The sequence below is a fragment of the Lineus longissimus genome, chromosome 3 (genome assembly GCF_910592395.1).
Source record: "Lineus longissimus chromosome 3, tnLinLong1.2, whole genome shotgun sequence".
NCBI lineage: Eukaryota > Metazoa > Nemertea > Pilidiophora > Heteronemertea > Lineidae > Lineus > Lineus longissimus.
Genome location: NC_088310.1, coordinates 17,322,443 through 17,336,132, shown reverse-complemented (window position 1 = coordinate 17,336,132; position 13,690 = coordinate 17,322,443). Strand labels below are relative to the sequence as shown.

At 39.9% G+C, this 13,690-nt stretch overlaps 2 protein-coding genes across 9 annotated transcripts in view; one reads left to right on the top strand and one right to left on the bottom strand.

Moving 5' to 3' along the window:
* The window catches only part of LOC135484052 (uncharacterized), a 34,495-nt gene extending 25,203 nt beyond the window's left edge, over positions 1–9,292 (top strand). For 5 of the 8 annotated variants that reach the window (XM_064765130.1, XM_064765128.1, XM_064765124.1 and 2 more), the window contains 3 exons: positions 5,669–6,234; positions 7,120–7,316; positions 7,799–9,292. In XM_064765130.1, coding sequence (XP_064621200.1) covers positions 5,670–6,234; positions 7,120–7,316; positions 7,799–8,344 — 1,308 coding nt within the window. In that variant the 5' untranslated portion in view covers position 5,669 and the 3' untranslated portion in view covers positions 8,345–9,292. Of the gene's footprint in view, positions 1–1,310; positions 1,345–5,410; positions 5,472–5,668; positions 6,235–7,119; positions 7,317–7,798 lie in introns of those variants that run through there. The other 3 variants (XM_064765126.1, XM_064765125.1, XM_064765129.1) reach the window with 2 other exon arrangements.
* The window catches only part of LOC135484051 (ribosome quality control complex subunit NEMF-like), a 60,542-nt gene that overhangs the window by 43,918 nt on the left and 2,934 nt on the right, over positions 1–13,690 (bottom strand). Inside the window, exons 5-13 of the mRNA XM_064765123.1 lie at positions 13,217–13,365; positions 12,826–12,893; positions 12,114–12,203; positions 11,673–11,752; positions 11,139–11,209; positions 3,958–4,033; positions 3,206–3,346; positions 2,620–2,667; positions 2,055–2,215 (exon numbers count right to left, since the gene is read on the bottom strand). Coding sequence (XP_064621193.1) covers positions 2,055–2,215; positions 2,620–2,667; positions 3,206–3,346; positions 3,958–4,033; positions 11,139–11,209; positions 11,673–11,752; positions 12,114–12,203; positions 12,826–12,893; positions 13,217–13,365 — 884 coding nt within the window. The remainder of the gene's footprint in view (positions 1–2,054; positions 2,216–2,619; positions 2,668–3,205; positions 3,347–3,957; positions 4,034–11,138; positions 11,210–11,672; positions 11,753–12,113; positions 12,204–12,825; positions 12,894–13,216; positions 13,366–13,690) is intronic.

Genomic DNA, 13,690 nt, shown 5'->3' with positions numbered 1-13,690 from the left:
CCTGTGGCACCCCAGAGAGGAGAGGCATTTTGTCAGACTTTTGCCCTTGAACGAGCACCGACTGAGTTCTCGAGCTGAGGTAGGATTTAAACCACTCCAAGGATACGATGATTTAAACCACTCCAAGGATACGATGATTAAATCCCAGCGCCCACCAAGACTCTTATTTTTTTTCAAATTTTTTTTTTTAGGGGATGAGGTCTTTTTTTTTCTCTGGAAGAATTTTTCAAAGGGATAGGATAAATATGATAACTATGCCTAGGATTATACCTACATTTTGATAAATGAAACTTATGTCTGGAGCAATAAATAACTCGGTTGTGATTTTTTGGCTAAAAATGGCAAAAATTCTCAAAACACTGCGGTAGGGAAAGGTTTTTCTCAATGCCACAAATTTCATATGTCTTTTTTTGTAGAACAAACCGATCCCAAACGAAAGAGTGTAAACACTATTCTCTAACTAACTTGACTTAATAAGTGTCATTTCAATAAGTTGACCATGTGGTGGAATGAAGGGATTGCCACTACCGGTAGGTCTCGAGTTTTACTACGTACGAAGAGAATATACAGCAGCTGTTATAATAGTAGTTTTGACAAAAGGTCTGAAGTGGATTGAGAAACACGAAACGAAATTTTGAAAGTGAGTAACCTGAATAAAACTGGGCGAGCCACCCTCAAGTGCTTATTTAAACAAGAAACCTGAACAAAAACTGGGTGAGCCACTCTCAAGAACTTGTTCACAGCAGATGTAGACTGATCTACAGGGTGTGACGCAACTGTCACTCTCTCAGTTTCTCGTAGCAAACTCTAGCGAATCATTCCAAGTTTGTAACAACACTGAAAACCAGCTAGAAAAGTTTTGGAACTGTAAGTACAATTCAATTGTCTAGCGACTTGAGAAACAAATGACTTTTTATTGTATAATCTATTGCGGGTTTTTTTATTCCCCAGGACCCCAGTGGCAGTCAAGAGTCGAGAGTGGTCACTCCCACTCCAGTACACTCCCGCAATTTCTTTTGCAGGAGTGATGAACTACTCCTGTGACCACCCTCACTCCAACTTGAATCGCTATCACATCACTCCGAAAAAATGCCACATCACTCCTATAAAATGCAATCACTGGAGTGAACTGATCACTCCAGTACAAATTTCTCCTAAACATGCTAAATGCCACTGGGGCCCCCACTGGATCCCCAACTGATTCCACAATTAGCACAGACACATTTTGTTGAATAACATTCCTCAGCTCATCATCGAAATTGATCTGTCTATCGTTTTTTACAAATGTATCTCCTCGTAACTTTTTGCAGCATTCAAGATGGGTCTCGAACAGTTTATGTACAGGTTAGTCAAACAGATTCATTGCGGTGGTGGATAGCAACGTGATCTTTTTTTTCTTGGGCGATGTCAACAGGTACCAGGTGAAGGTATTTTCTTCTTTCTTTGGTTAAAGTTACATGTTTATCTCACATTCTATCATCGTACAACTAGTTATACTATTTTCATTCGGAATCATGGTTACAACAAGTAATGTTAATGCCATCTGTTGTGAATGGCAGAAATACATGCCTGATATGAGGCCAATGAATGAGGAAGCTATGCAAAAATACTTTATCTTTTACTTTAATAGTACTTTTTATCATGTTTATACCACGGAACCAATCTGATATCAGTTAGAATGAAGGTTCTTGAATGTCAGCAGATATAGGCTAACCGACATCTATATACCAAGTATAGATTAGAGACAAATGAATAACTCAAAATGACCCCATAAATATGTGTTTTTTAAATCGCATGGTGCTCACTTGCAATTGGCCCCTTTAGCTCGTTGCAAGGGCCTTTAATCCATACTTAATATTAGTAAATTATTATCAGATGTCATGTGATTTGGAATGTTGTCGGACAGATGACACAACGTTTACGTGTGACGTCATCACGTGTGATGTCATCACGTGTGGCGTCGTTACGAAGTTCGCTCGAGCCCTGAAAAGGAATATGGACCCACAGCTTCTCTTTTTATATCGCCGAAATGTCACAAAAAACTATCAACTTACCCCAACAGCATGGTGATATGGTTAGAATCCAGCTTCAACCCCTTGATTGAACTGGCCACAGGGTCTCCATTGGCCTGGGCTTCCTTCACCAGGTCCCAGATCTCAGACCAGTCAATCTGGTTGGCTAGGGCACTGCACACGATTTTGATCGCTCGGTCAACCTGAAGAAACAGGAAGAGAGAGCTTCAGATAAATTATCAGGGTTACTGCAGGATCCGTTTTGAGGGGAGACAACATTTTTTAAATTTCAGAACTTATTTATACAATTTGCAGCTAAATTTCATCACAAATGTGATTTCTTAGACCGGGCCACACAAAAAAACTTTAATTTCCAGTATTTTCTATAACATGTATAATCAACTTTTTTGTCAAAAGTTGGAGTTGATACCCACTGTCTCTCACAAAATAACCATTTCTAATCAGCAATTCAAGCTTTTGAGGTTTCAAAGGATATTTTTCCAAAGAAGAGCTGATAAGCTGATCACGAGTCACAAAGCTGGTCCTTGTCCTTTTAACAAGTTTAGTAACATGTAGGCCCTAATAATTGAGTAGCATCAGTACGCACCGTATCTAAGTTCATCTCAATCAACTGTGCTTTTGTTTTATCATGTTCCTGAAAGAAAGTTATGTGAAATGAACCATTACAGACATCTTTACATTACATTTCGTTACACTACGTTACGCTACGTTACACTACATATTTCTTAAACATTATTCAATCGACATGTTAGACGATTTTCAAATTGACCAATTCAACAAGGATCTGTGCATGACCGGTATTGTCATGCTCAGAGTGAAAATGACCCTACACTGACATGACTGACTGACAAACAAATTTGAAACTTATTGATGAACGGTACGCTTGAAACCAGTCCCTGCTTGAAACTAGTCTCTGCTTGAAACCAGTGTCAGCTTGAAACCAGTCTCTGGTTGATGAAAAGCAAAGCTTGGACATTCTCTATTCTGGATGTGCTAGAGATTGTTGCAAATAATTGTCTATGGGGTTTCTACAGAGACATGCTAGGGTATTTAAGAAACACCTCACACATTCCCTCACTGGTGTTTGACTTGGCCTTGGGACAGATAAAAGGTGACCTTTATACACAACCACACTTTGGCATGTCTAGAAACATTAAATTTTCAAATCGCACCTGTTCTTTCTGGAGCACGCCAACACGTTTCTCATGATCCTTTTTGACATTCTCCAGCTTCTTGAGAGCAGTCTTCTCCTGCTGCAGCGCCTTCATGTCAAGTTTCTGACTCCCGATCTGAGAGAAGAACTCATCCACAGCCTAGAAATACATCAAAAATAACATCTTTTTGGCAAATCATTTCCACAAAGGAGAGCCAAAAGATGACATAATGATTCGACGTCCAAGCAAGCTAGTTAAAATTTTACCACAATCAGTTTGGCTCTGGGTTTTTCTCTCATTAACCTTAACTTTAAATATGGGTTTTGCTTGTTTTAACCAATCTTGACATCCACCTAAAGGTCTGGCTCGAATGCCATTACTTTACATCAACTATTGGGTTCGGTTTTTCTCTGTTTGGCTTCAGGTGATGTTAACAAATCTGTGCTGCCCTCTTTTCCACGTCAATATAATCACTCACAGCATCTGCAGCAGTTGAACAATGTCGAATGCCCTTACTTCCTTTATATCAACTACATGTATTGGGTTTTGTTTTCTTTCCGATTGGCTTTAGAGGATGTTAACAAATCGGTGCTGCCCTCTTTTGCACTTCAATGTAACCTCTTTCAGAATCTGCAACAGTTTTTTTAAACTGTTTCTCATGTTTACAGGCCTCACTACAGAAGGGCAATGAAGAAAAGCACCTGAGAATACAATTTTTATATAACTGCCTTTTAACTTCAGTGATACTAAATGATAGAACATTGACCCACCTGGTTAAAGGTTTCAAACTCCAAACATGGGAAGCTCTCATGCTGTTTGTACTTGAACGGATGGAATTCATGATAACTGCAACGAGAAATCAACATCACTCCAGATGTCATTATATGATTACCATTACTGCATGTGTGCAGATATTAACTTGTAATGACTAGGGATGCATGCCATTACGTGCACTTGACCTAAGAAAAAAAGTTATCAAAGCAAAGATCCATCCATACATGGGCAAAGTCAGAAACTATTTTGGGCGATCAAGCACATCTGCGGTTAGTAAGAATATTGACATTGATGGCGTGTTGCTGAAGTTTATGGCAGGAAAACGTAGCACTTTTCAAATCAAATCAAATGTACATTAGGCCAAGTGTAGAGCAGTCGTTTTGAAACCGGTGGAACCAATTAGTTTTTCAGACAGCGCTCTACAGAAATGGTTTCAATTCGGCTTCAGTGTGAATGCAGCACTACAAACCATGTTGTACATCGATTCACCGATCATAAATTCTCTGATGGCCCATGGTAGATTGTGTGAATGCAGCACCATAAACCATGTTATACATCGGTTTACCTATCATAGATTCAATGATCGTCCATGGTAGGTTGTGTGAATGCAGCACCATAAACCATGCTATACATCGATTTACCTATCATAGATTCAATGATGGCCGATGGTAGATTGTGTGAATGCAGCACCATAAACCATGTTATACATCGGTTCAGCTATCATAGATTCAATGATGGCCCATGGTAGATTGTGTGAATGCAGCACCATAAACCATGTTATACATTGGTTCACCTATCATAGATTCAATAATGGCCCATTCCACTTCCCTTTTTTTGTTTAACGCATCTGTGTAGCCTTAAATTCATTTAAATCTAAAGCTATTTTTTCTGGCCACGTCGTGTTCACCATCAAATTAATTGATAGCAGTAATCAACGGTTAACTATCAAGTCCACTCCAGCTTAAGTTGACATGAACGACAGTACACTGATGCACGTGTCTTACACAGGTGTTTCTGTCCAACTGAGTTGGAAAAAAAAGATCTAGCACATGGCTCCACCCAGTATGGGGTATCGGCCAAGCTGACGATGACAGCACTTTTTCTGTTGTCATTTCAATAGAACTTGAATGACATCTTGATCAGTCACAGTTTCAGGCCAAAGACATATTTGTCTTGGTTTATTGGCAAAATGTTTGATTTCGTTAGATCAAAAAGTCAGAACCAAATCTTATTCTGAAATCTACATCACAAATTGAAGTGTTTAGATAAGAAATGTTATGTTCTGCGTCATTCTATGAGTGTAAACTCAAATCGATAGGTTGGCCATGTAAACTGTGGACTGCAGAAATCAGTTTGTCTAGCCTTTTAATATATAAGAACTGCAAATGTGGCATCATACTTCAATCAAAATCCATCAACATATTGTCATGTTGAGCAGTCTGTTACATCTGGTAATGGAGTGCAGTTTTTGAGGTACCCTTGACTGTTAGATTTAAAACGTAAAAATGCAGTAAGTTAAAATTGCTTATATTTGACAATCATTGCATGTTTGATTCCAGGATTGAAGAAATTCCACAGGAAATGAATCAGTCAGTTCCTGAATCTCGGATAATAAAGTACTTCCAATACATGCAAGGTTTTATGGCAGTAGCTACTATGGTTTTTTTTTCAAAAGTGTCTTATTTCCTACTTTCTATCTCTTTTCAGGATGGGAAAAAACATTGGCAAATTGGACATTCTCAAATGGATCATAAAAGCCATCCTATGCAGTGCTGGATTAATCGGTCTGGTTGTTGCATACAGTATTATAGGCGCATTCTTGTTTCAGGCGCTGGAGAACAATTACTCACAATCGAATCTAGAAACGTTAAAAGCAGCCCGCCAAGTCGTCGTGGATGACTTGGCTCGCAAGATGCAGCAAATGTGCGTCCTGGCTGCCGAGGAGAAAGAGAATGATGCAAAAGGAGTGATGTTCTCAGTCTCCGAACGCAGGAATTTAACAGAGAATGGCACAGTGCCAATGGCAGACCCCCCACCGCCGAATAACATAACTCTCGAAGAAAGACTTGCCCAGATCTCGGATAATCTCACGCTCGCACGTTGCAAGAATTCCACGGAGTTAAAGGCACTGATGGGAGGCGTAATCAGAGCATACGAAGATCAAATGACACAGCACAGTGGCTGGCAATTCACCTGGCGTGATGATACGAATCTCAAGGAATGGACATTCTCGGAGGCACTGCTGTACTCAGTCACAGTAATCACAACAATAGGTAAGGTGTGATTTTCTATTAAAGGGATTTTCACACGGCCAGCACCTGTACCATCTCATATCCTGTTAAAAAGTCTGTTACAGATCCCCCGGGTGACCATGTGGGAAATAGGGTTCCATTCAGAAACTTGCATATTACTTGATGATGTATCAATTGTCCTGATACCCACAGAGGTGCCACAGTAATGCTCATACGAAATTAGCTTTGATAGGGATCATGAAGGATGAATTGTAACTTATCTGCCCATTGGACACTCTCTCTCAGACTAGGCTAAAGCTAGAGTTCTTGTTGGGTGTTTCAGTGCAGAATCTCCTTGACATCGATGGTGGCCATATGCATTTGTCGCCATTGCGTAGCGTGACACCGGAAAACACAACTATCAAATTTTCTCATTCAAAAATAATCCCAGCCAGATCAAACAGCAACGGTTATCAGTTGTCCTGACTCACTTACTTGAGGCTCTCTTCCTGCCAATAATCCTTTGAATTTAGATACATACCCATGTAGAGGGAGTTTATGACATTACTAGTGGATAAGGACAGGCATTGGATTCGAACGGGTGCACTGATTACCAACTGTTCTTACCCGTCAGAATCTGAAAGGCGTTTACTGATAGGGTTAACACTGATGTAGTTCAATAAACAGTAGAACCTCTCTATTAAGGACACCCTCGGGACTGACAAGTGCTGTCCTCAAAAGAGAGGTGTCCTGATTAGAGAGGTCAAATTGAATGGAAATAACCAATTTGGGACCAAAACTAGTGTCCTTAATACAGAGGTTGTCCTTATTAGAGAGGTGTCCGCTAAGAGTGGTTCTACTGTAACTAGATACTGTGACCTGTTGTCATCCTCTCTAAGGTGATGTTGTATTGTATCTGCTTTTCAGGATATGGTAACCTCACACCTAAAACAGAGTGGGGTCGAGTAGTCACCATGATCTATGCCATGTTTGGTATACCGCTCATGTTACTCTGCATGGCGTATATCGGCTCCATCTGGGCCAACATCCTCCGCCTCATCTATGCCGGCCTGATCAAGTGCTTCCAAGTAAGCCATAAGAAGAAAAAGAAGAAGCCAGAAAAGGTATAAATTTTCATCTTTTCGTGTCTCAAGAAAAAAGAACTTCGGGACTGATGGACATGGTTGTTGTCAGGTGGAGGATAGCTTGTAGTAGGGAAATGAATAGTCAAAATCTGTAATAACACTGAATGACTATTCATTGTAAAGTTTGAAGGGGACAACCTGAACTAAGAGCCAAGAGCCAAGAGCTAAGAGCCAATACTCTATTTAAGAGCCAAGTGCCGCCAGGAAAGCCACGAGCAAAGGGAAAATATAGGCAAATGAATATGATATATATATTATCTTTGGGAGCCCGAGGCCCACAGGTGCTAAATAAATAAAGTTTTTTGTAATCTGTACAATACGGTATACATTGTGCCTGCACTTCATACACTCCCAATTATGCTATGAGGCTAACGATAAGGGTATAAAACTGAGGAGGGAGGGGGTTCGAGGGTTGCAAATGACTTGATACTGAAACAGTAACACAGCAATTTTCTTTCCAGAGTAAAGTGAAAGAGCAACCATCCACTGATATCAAATCGAGCAAAGACGCAATCAAGAAAGACAAGCCCGATGGCGACGCCAAGGAATGCGAAAAGAAACCGCTGGATGAGAACGAGAAGGCGGGGTCATCTCAAGAGGCAGCGGAACCAGAAAAGGATGGAGACGTCGAGGTTGGAAAAAAAGAAAAAGAGACACAAAAGCCGGAGGATGAGGAGATCCGTGTACCGATATTATTAGCGGTGTTTATCTTAGCTGTCTACATGGCATTCGGAGCAGTGCTGTTCCACCTCTGGGAGGGTTGGGGTTACTTGGAGAGCTCCTACTTCTGTTTCATCACGTTTAGTACGATTGGATTTGGAGACTACGTCCCGGGTGGGAAGACTTTATCGGGTGAGGACACCGAGAAGGCAGCCTTATGTGCGTTTTATGTACTGTTCGGCTTGGCAACAATGTCTATGTGTATAAGTGTGATGCAGGAGGATGTGGCTAGATTAGTGGACAAGATAACGAATAAGCTAGGTCTGAATGACAAGAAGAATGGCTGAGGAATAAACATGTATCCATACCGACATTTCTTGCTGACATGTGGACTACTTAAAAAAAATTGCACTGTTTTCTGGAACTCTGCCTCATATTTGTGAAAGAATGCGAAATGTTCTCATTTTCCTCTTTTGAGGAGAGGAATGATTCTTGCAGGTCTCTGTAACAAAAGAAATTTGACTCATCTGTAGAGAAGGGGAACTGATTTTTAATTCATCATAAGTTTCTTAAAAAGGATTTCTACAACATTATTTCTTCATCATTTCTTCATCATTATCGAGGTGTTATGGATATTCCTAACAGTGAGATTCAAACTGTCAGATGGCGACACTTTCGAATGGTTTCGACTGTTCAGTTAGAAATAAGCTCCATTATTTGTTATTGGTATCGACTGCTAGCACCGGGCGGGGCCACAGCAAATGGGTTAAATACCACACAAATGTATTACTTCAACACATTTGTCTGATTTTCGAAGAACCAACACCTGTTTTGCGGACAATAGGGAAAATCATTCCACCTTTCATCTGAAACTACGCCAATTATTTTACTCTGAAAATGTGGGTAATGTCAAAAGTACAGTGCTAGTCAGGATAAATACATGCTGTGATTTTCTAATACTTTTTTATTGTTTAGCATTGTTTAGTAAAACTTCCAGCATGTGCTTTGTTGGCCATTGCACATTGTAAAGTCCAATCCCTTTAATCACACAGATTCACAATAACAACGAGTCTCAGTCCACACCTGATGAGACATGACTAAAATCTGTCGTATTTCACTCATGCTCAAGACTGTACACAAGCAAAGTTTCTATGAAATATCTATATAGAAATCCTTTACAAACTCTATGAAAAGATACTAAATACAAATCCTCATAGAGAAATTTCAATAGAAAATGTTTATATTTTTCATGTATCATAGAATTTTCATAGATTTTAAAGGTTTTTCCTGTATGATTTAAAGTAAACAGTCATTTTAACTGTATAGAGTCTATATCAAATCTTTAAAAAAATCTACATAGACTTTCTCTACATTGGATCTATATAGGTTTCCTTAAAAGATCTATAAAGGGAATTCCTTTAGAAAATCTATATACATTCTACATAAATGACAGAGTTTCTATTTCTATCTTTTAAAAGAGAAATTTTCGCCTGTGTACACATTCTCAGAGGTCGGGCTGCATGACCAGATGTGCCGTGCTTTGTATACAAAGAGACCAGATGTGCCGTGCTTTGTATACAATGAGACCAGATGCTGTCAGCATAGTTTGAATTGAATCACAGATAAGTATGTGTACATGTGTGCTTGACAATACAACAGAACACACCCAGGCCTATTGAAACATTATTGAACTATTTTTCAATACACTGAGATCGATGCCAGATAAACAACTTTAGACTTATATCATTCATTTAAGAACTATTAATATGGAATTGGATCATGACGGAAAAAATGACAAAAAGTTAGTATCGCTTCGATTTGTCCGTCATGAGTGGGTCACGAAAACTAAAAAATTTGGGAATTCCGGAATAATGTTTTTTCTCCAAAAATGAGACTCAAATCTGTCAGCCTTATTACTGAGGTTCATATCGTACCAGAATGACCAGGGCAACGAAAACATCTTAAAGTGCAACCAGCAGTGGGCTCCTCTTAATGCAAGTAAAATCCCAAGGGCTGATATGAATAAAGACTAGTAAATGGTTTTACTTCAGTTTTGTACAGAAAGGCCTAGTGTAAATGTACATGGGGTTTTCAGTAAAAGCAATTGCTAGTCTTTATTCATATCACCCATAGTCTGTAAAGGTTGAGTGAATGAGAGTTTTCTTTAAAGAACCTGAACTTTGCGAAGTGTTTTGCCGAAAGTATGCGTTTGTGTGCAACTGCAAGTTTGTTATAAAGGGTTTGGTGAGGGGCTTCATTGTGTCGTCAGCAGTGTGAACAGGTCGGTGTGAATGAACAATTGCATGTGGACATCAGGAGAGACTGTGCAAGTAGACCAAGAAAAGGTATGCCATGACACAACAGTCGCACCTCATGGGAAGTTGTCTCTCTCTTTTTCCAAGTCTCAGGCAAAATCAACAATCTGATTATAAGTTCTATGCGAAGTGAACGTTTGCATTAGAAAGTTTCATCTCTTTTGGTTTTTATACAAATTAAGTGAAAAAGCCGATCAGGATTTTGATTATGCTTGATGGCCACCTTTCTCAAGAGAAAGTTTCTACAGATGTACAGTAGAACTCTCTATTAAGGACACCCTCGGGCCTGACGAGTGCTGTTCTTAATAGAGAGGTGTCCGCTAAGGGAGGTTCCACTGTACATTGAAAGTTTTTGTACTTCACACAAAACGTAGATGTTGTTCTTCATGTCTAGATTAAGATGTTTAATCTCTCGAATCCCGGTGACTGACCAGACAGTCATTTTAAAATAATGTTTTTTTCCCAACGACTGACAGGTCGGTCTCAGTAATTTTTATTCCCTTGAGCTGGGACGCTAGTTTATTGTTTGTTTTAGCGTGTTTGATGTACAGTAGGGTCAGTTAGAGCATGCCTGGGTAGATGGCGCCTCGGTACCGGACTTTGGCGGTTGTATGCGGGCGCTATGCATCGTGAAAGTCAGACCCAATTTCGCAATTTTGACCACCCTGGGATCCTGGGATTTTAAAGTTTTGGAATTCAAGAGGTTGAATAGAAATTAGATATACATGTACATGTAGATGTAAGTTCCAATGCAGCGCTTATAATGTTACAACACTCTCAAAGCACTTTACGTTTTCTCAAAGCGCTTTACATATGAACTACTTACGTAAGGAGTTCTCCACCATCATTCCCTGCAGCTGCTGCTTTCGTCTCCCGCTTCTGAATGATGTATCCTCCCTAAAACGAAAGAAATCGAGATCGACTGAGGTTGGGGGAAAGTAATACATGTACCACACAAACAATCAGTATAAATTTTATCAACTAAATCTCTGGTGATGCATGTCGACTTGGTCTTATCTTTTTCTGATGCTCTAGATATAATTTTGTGTGTGAAAATTTCAAATCAACATGCTGTTTGTAGAGCGCTGTTTTCTACATCACGCAATGTTCAAAGTAACTTATACAAGTTTGCAGTGCTTTTTTGATTTATTTAAATTCTTTAATTTTCTCAATCGTCTTCTTTTAAAAGAAAATATTGCACATAAAATGTACATATATCACATCTCTGTACATTGTTAATAAATAATTTAACATGATCTCAGTGTAATTATTATGAACTGATTTGCTTTTTTGTTCTATTTTTGCATTGATTAATTGATTGACTGATAACCTTGTGATAAACAAGGAAAGAATGACAAACCTTGCCAACTTCACCCTCAGCCCGGGTCTCCTCTAGGAGCTTCTCAGCCAACTCCAAAGCCGACATTAACTTTGGCATGTCTGAAAAGAAAACAGGCCAGTTGCAATCAAGAACTAAAAACAGTTTGTGAAGATGAAAACTAACCGTGGCGAACCACTACACATCATGTGAGATGTTTCAGCCAATCGATAACTCGGGCAAGAACCCATCTTCCAGAAACATGTCCGCAACCTTCGTACAGAGGAGCAGTTGTTCTGGCCATTTCTGACCACAAACTAGGACACGCAAAGGCTGCTGAGCTAAATTCTACTGTGTTGAGGAAGGTAAGTGGTCCAGGCACATAAGACTTCATTCCCTGACATTGTTAACTTGTCAAGCCAAGTACAATTCAAAATTCATAAGGAAACTTGAATTCTGCCGAAAATACAAAATATAACCAACCTTCAGCCAGTGTGAAACCTTTGCCAATCTTGGCATTTTCAGGGAAACCAACACTCAGCAAACAATGGTCAATCACTGCTGGACCATATTCTGCAAAGAAAACGTAAACTCGTACACTGCTTAATAAACCCCCAACTCTCGAGCCCTGGGTTCAAGTGATGACTCATCCAGGTAGCTTCTAGTGCAGAGTTCCATAATGCACGGCATTATGCACTATGAGAACCTATCACTGTTGTGCCCAAGAGTAAATAGTAAGCTGACCTGTTTACCTCTACCATTCATACCCTAGGTGGGGGTTTAAAAACTCTTAGGGTCGAAGAGTCTGCTTGAAAACTCTTAGGGTAAACTCACCCAAATAGACCCATCAAAGGGAGCAACAACGAGTGCATAGCAAACGGGGCGATGGCATGCTAGCTTTTATCGTCCAGATGACAATATACTGTACCGAGTGCATCTGTCTCTGGCTTGCCCTTATCCATCCATATACCGGGGTAAGTGCCCTTCATTTGAGACAGGCTTGGTACAGCCTTTGATTATGTAAATGTAAGGTATAGGTGGTGCAATTATAGCCTCAGTCAGCATTAATGTCTATTGCCAGATGCACTGTAGGGGTTCTATTTGTACTAAGGTGATAATTGTATCACTTTACCTTACTTCTTGAAAGGAGACTTTCCTGAAAGTTTCAAGTTCAAGATGAAGGAATAATGCTTACCAAAGTTTGGGTTGAGGATTTTTTTCAGGGGGTCGCCATCTTTTGCAGCAGTCAGTATTTCGTGCAGCCTGATATACAAATAAAATGGGATGAGACAATCTATTAATAGACACCCCTTGAAGGAACTGTACTCATTAGGAGACAACATACATGTAGACCTGCACAGAGTGTTTCTAATTGGGGATACAGTGATGTCATCATTGGTAAAGAGAAACAGTGTCGTGAAGATTCTAACCTCCAGCGAGCGAGCGAGTGAGTGAGTGAGTGAGTGAGTGAGTGAGTGAATGTTACATGCAACATAGCAGAAGGAGAATGTAGGGTCAACAGTCGGAACAAAAGCAGTAACAATTATAGAGAGAATTTATCATGCCCTAATCATTTCTAGACTTACTTATCCTGAGGCATGAGAGGCACAGGTTGACGAGCTGCATCCAATGGGTATTTCTCTCTCACAGCAAACTTAACATCTTGACTCTCATCCGACCTCACTCGAAGAATGTTCAGGATGGTGTACTCAAAGTCTGTCAACACTAAGTTCCCCTGGAAAATGACGATTAAAAGGTTTCAAAGTGTGTGTGAATTTACATTAATTAAGTTGGCAAAATGTGCTTATCAAAGGCTTTTTTTGATTTGACAGCACAGTCCACATGGCCCGTCGAGTGGTACAGGACAATCGGTGCTTAACTCCGGATTCATAATTAATGGGACAGGCCCAACATTGACCAGTTCATGGTCACTTTTAACCCTTGGCCTGCTTTTGTTCATCGCAATGATGAAGAGGGTCTTGGAAGGGTGAAGTTCCAAAATACAGTGAAATCTCTCTTAGTCGACACCTCTCTACCAAGGACAACCTCTCTATTAAAGA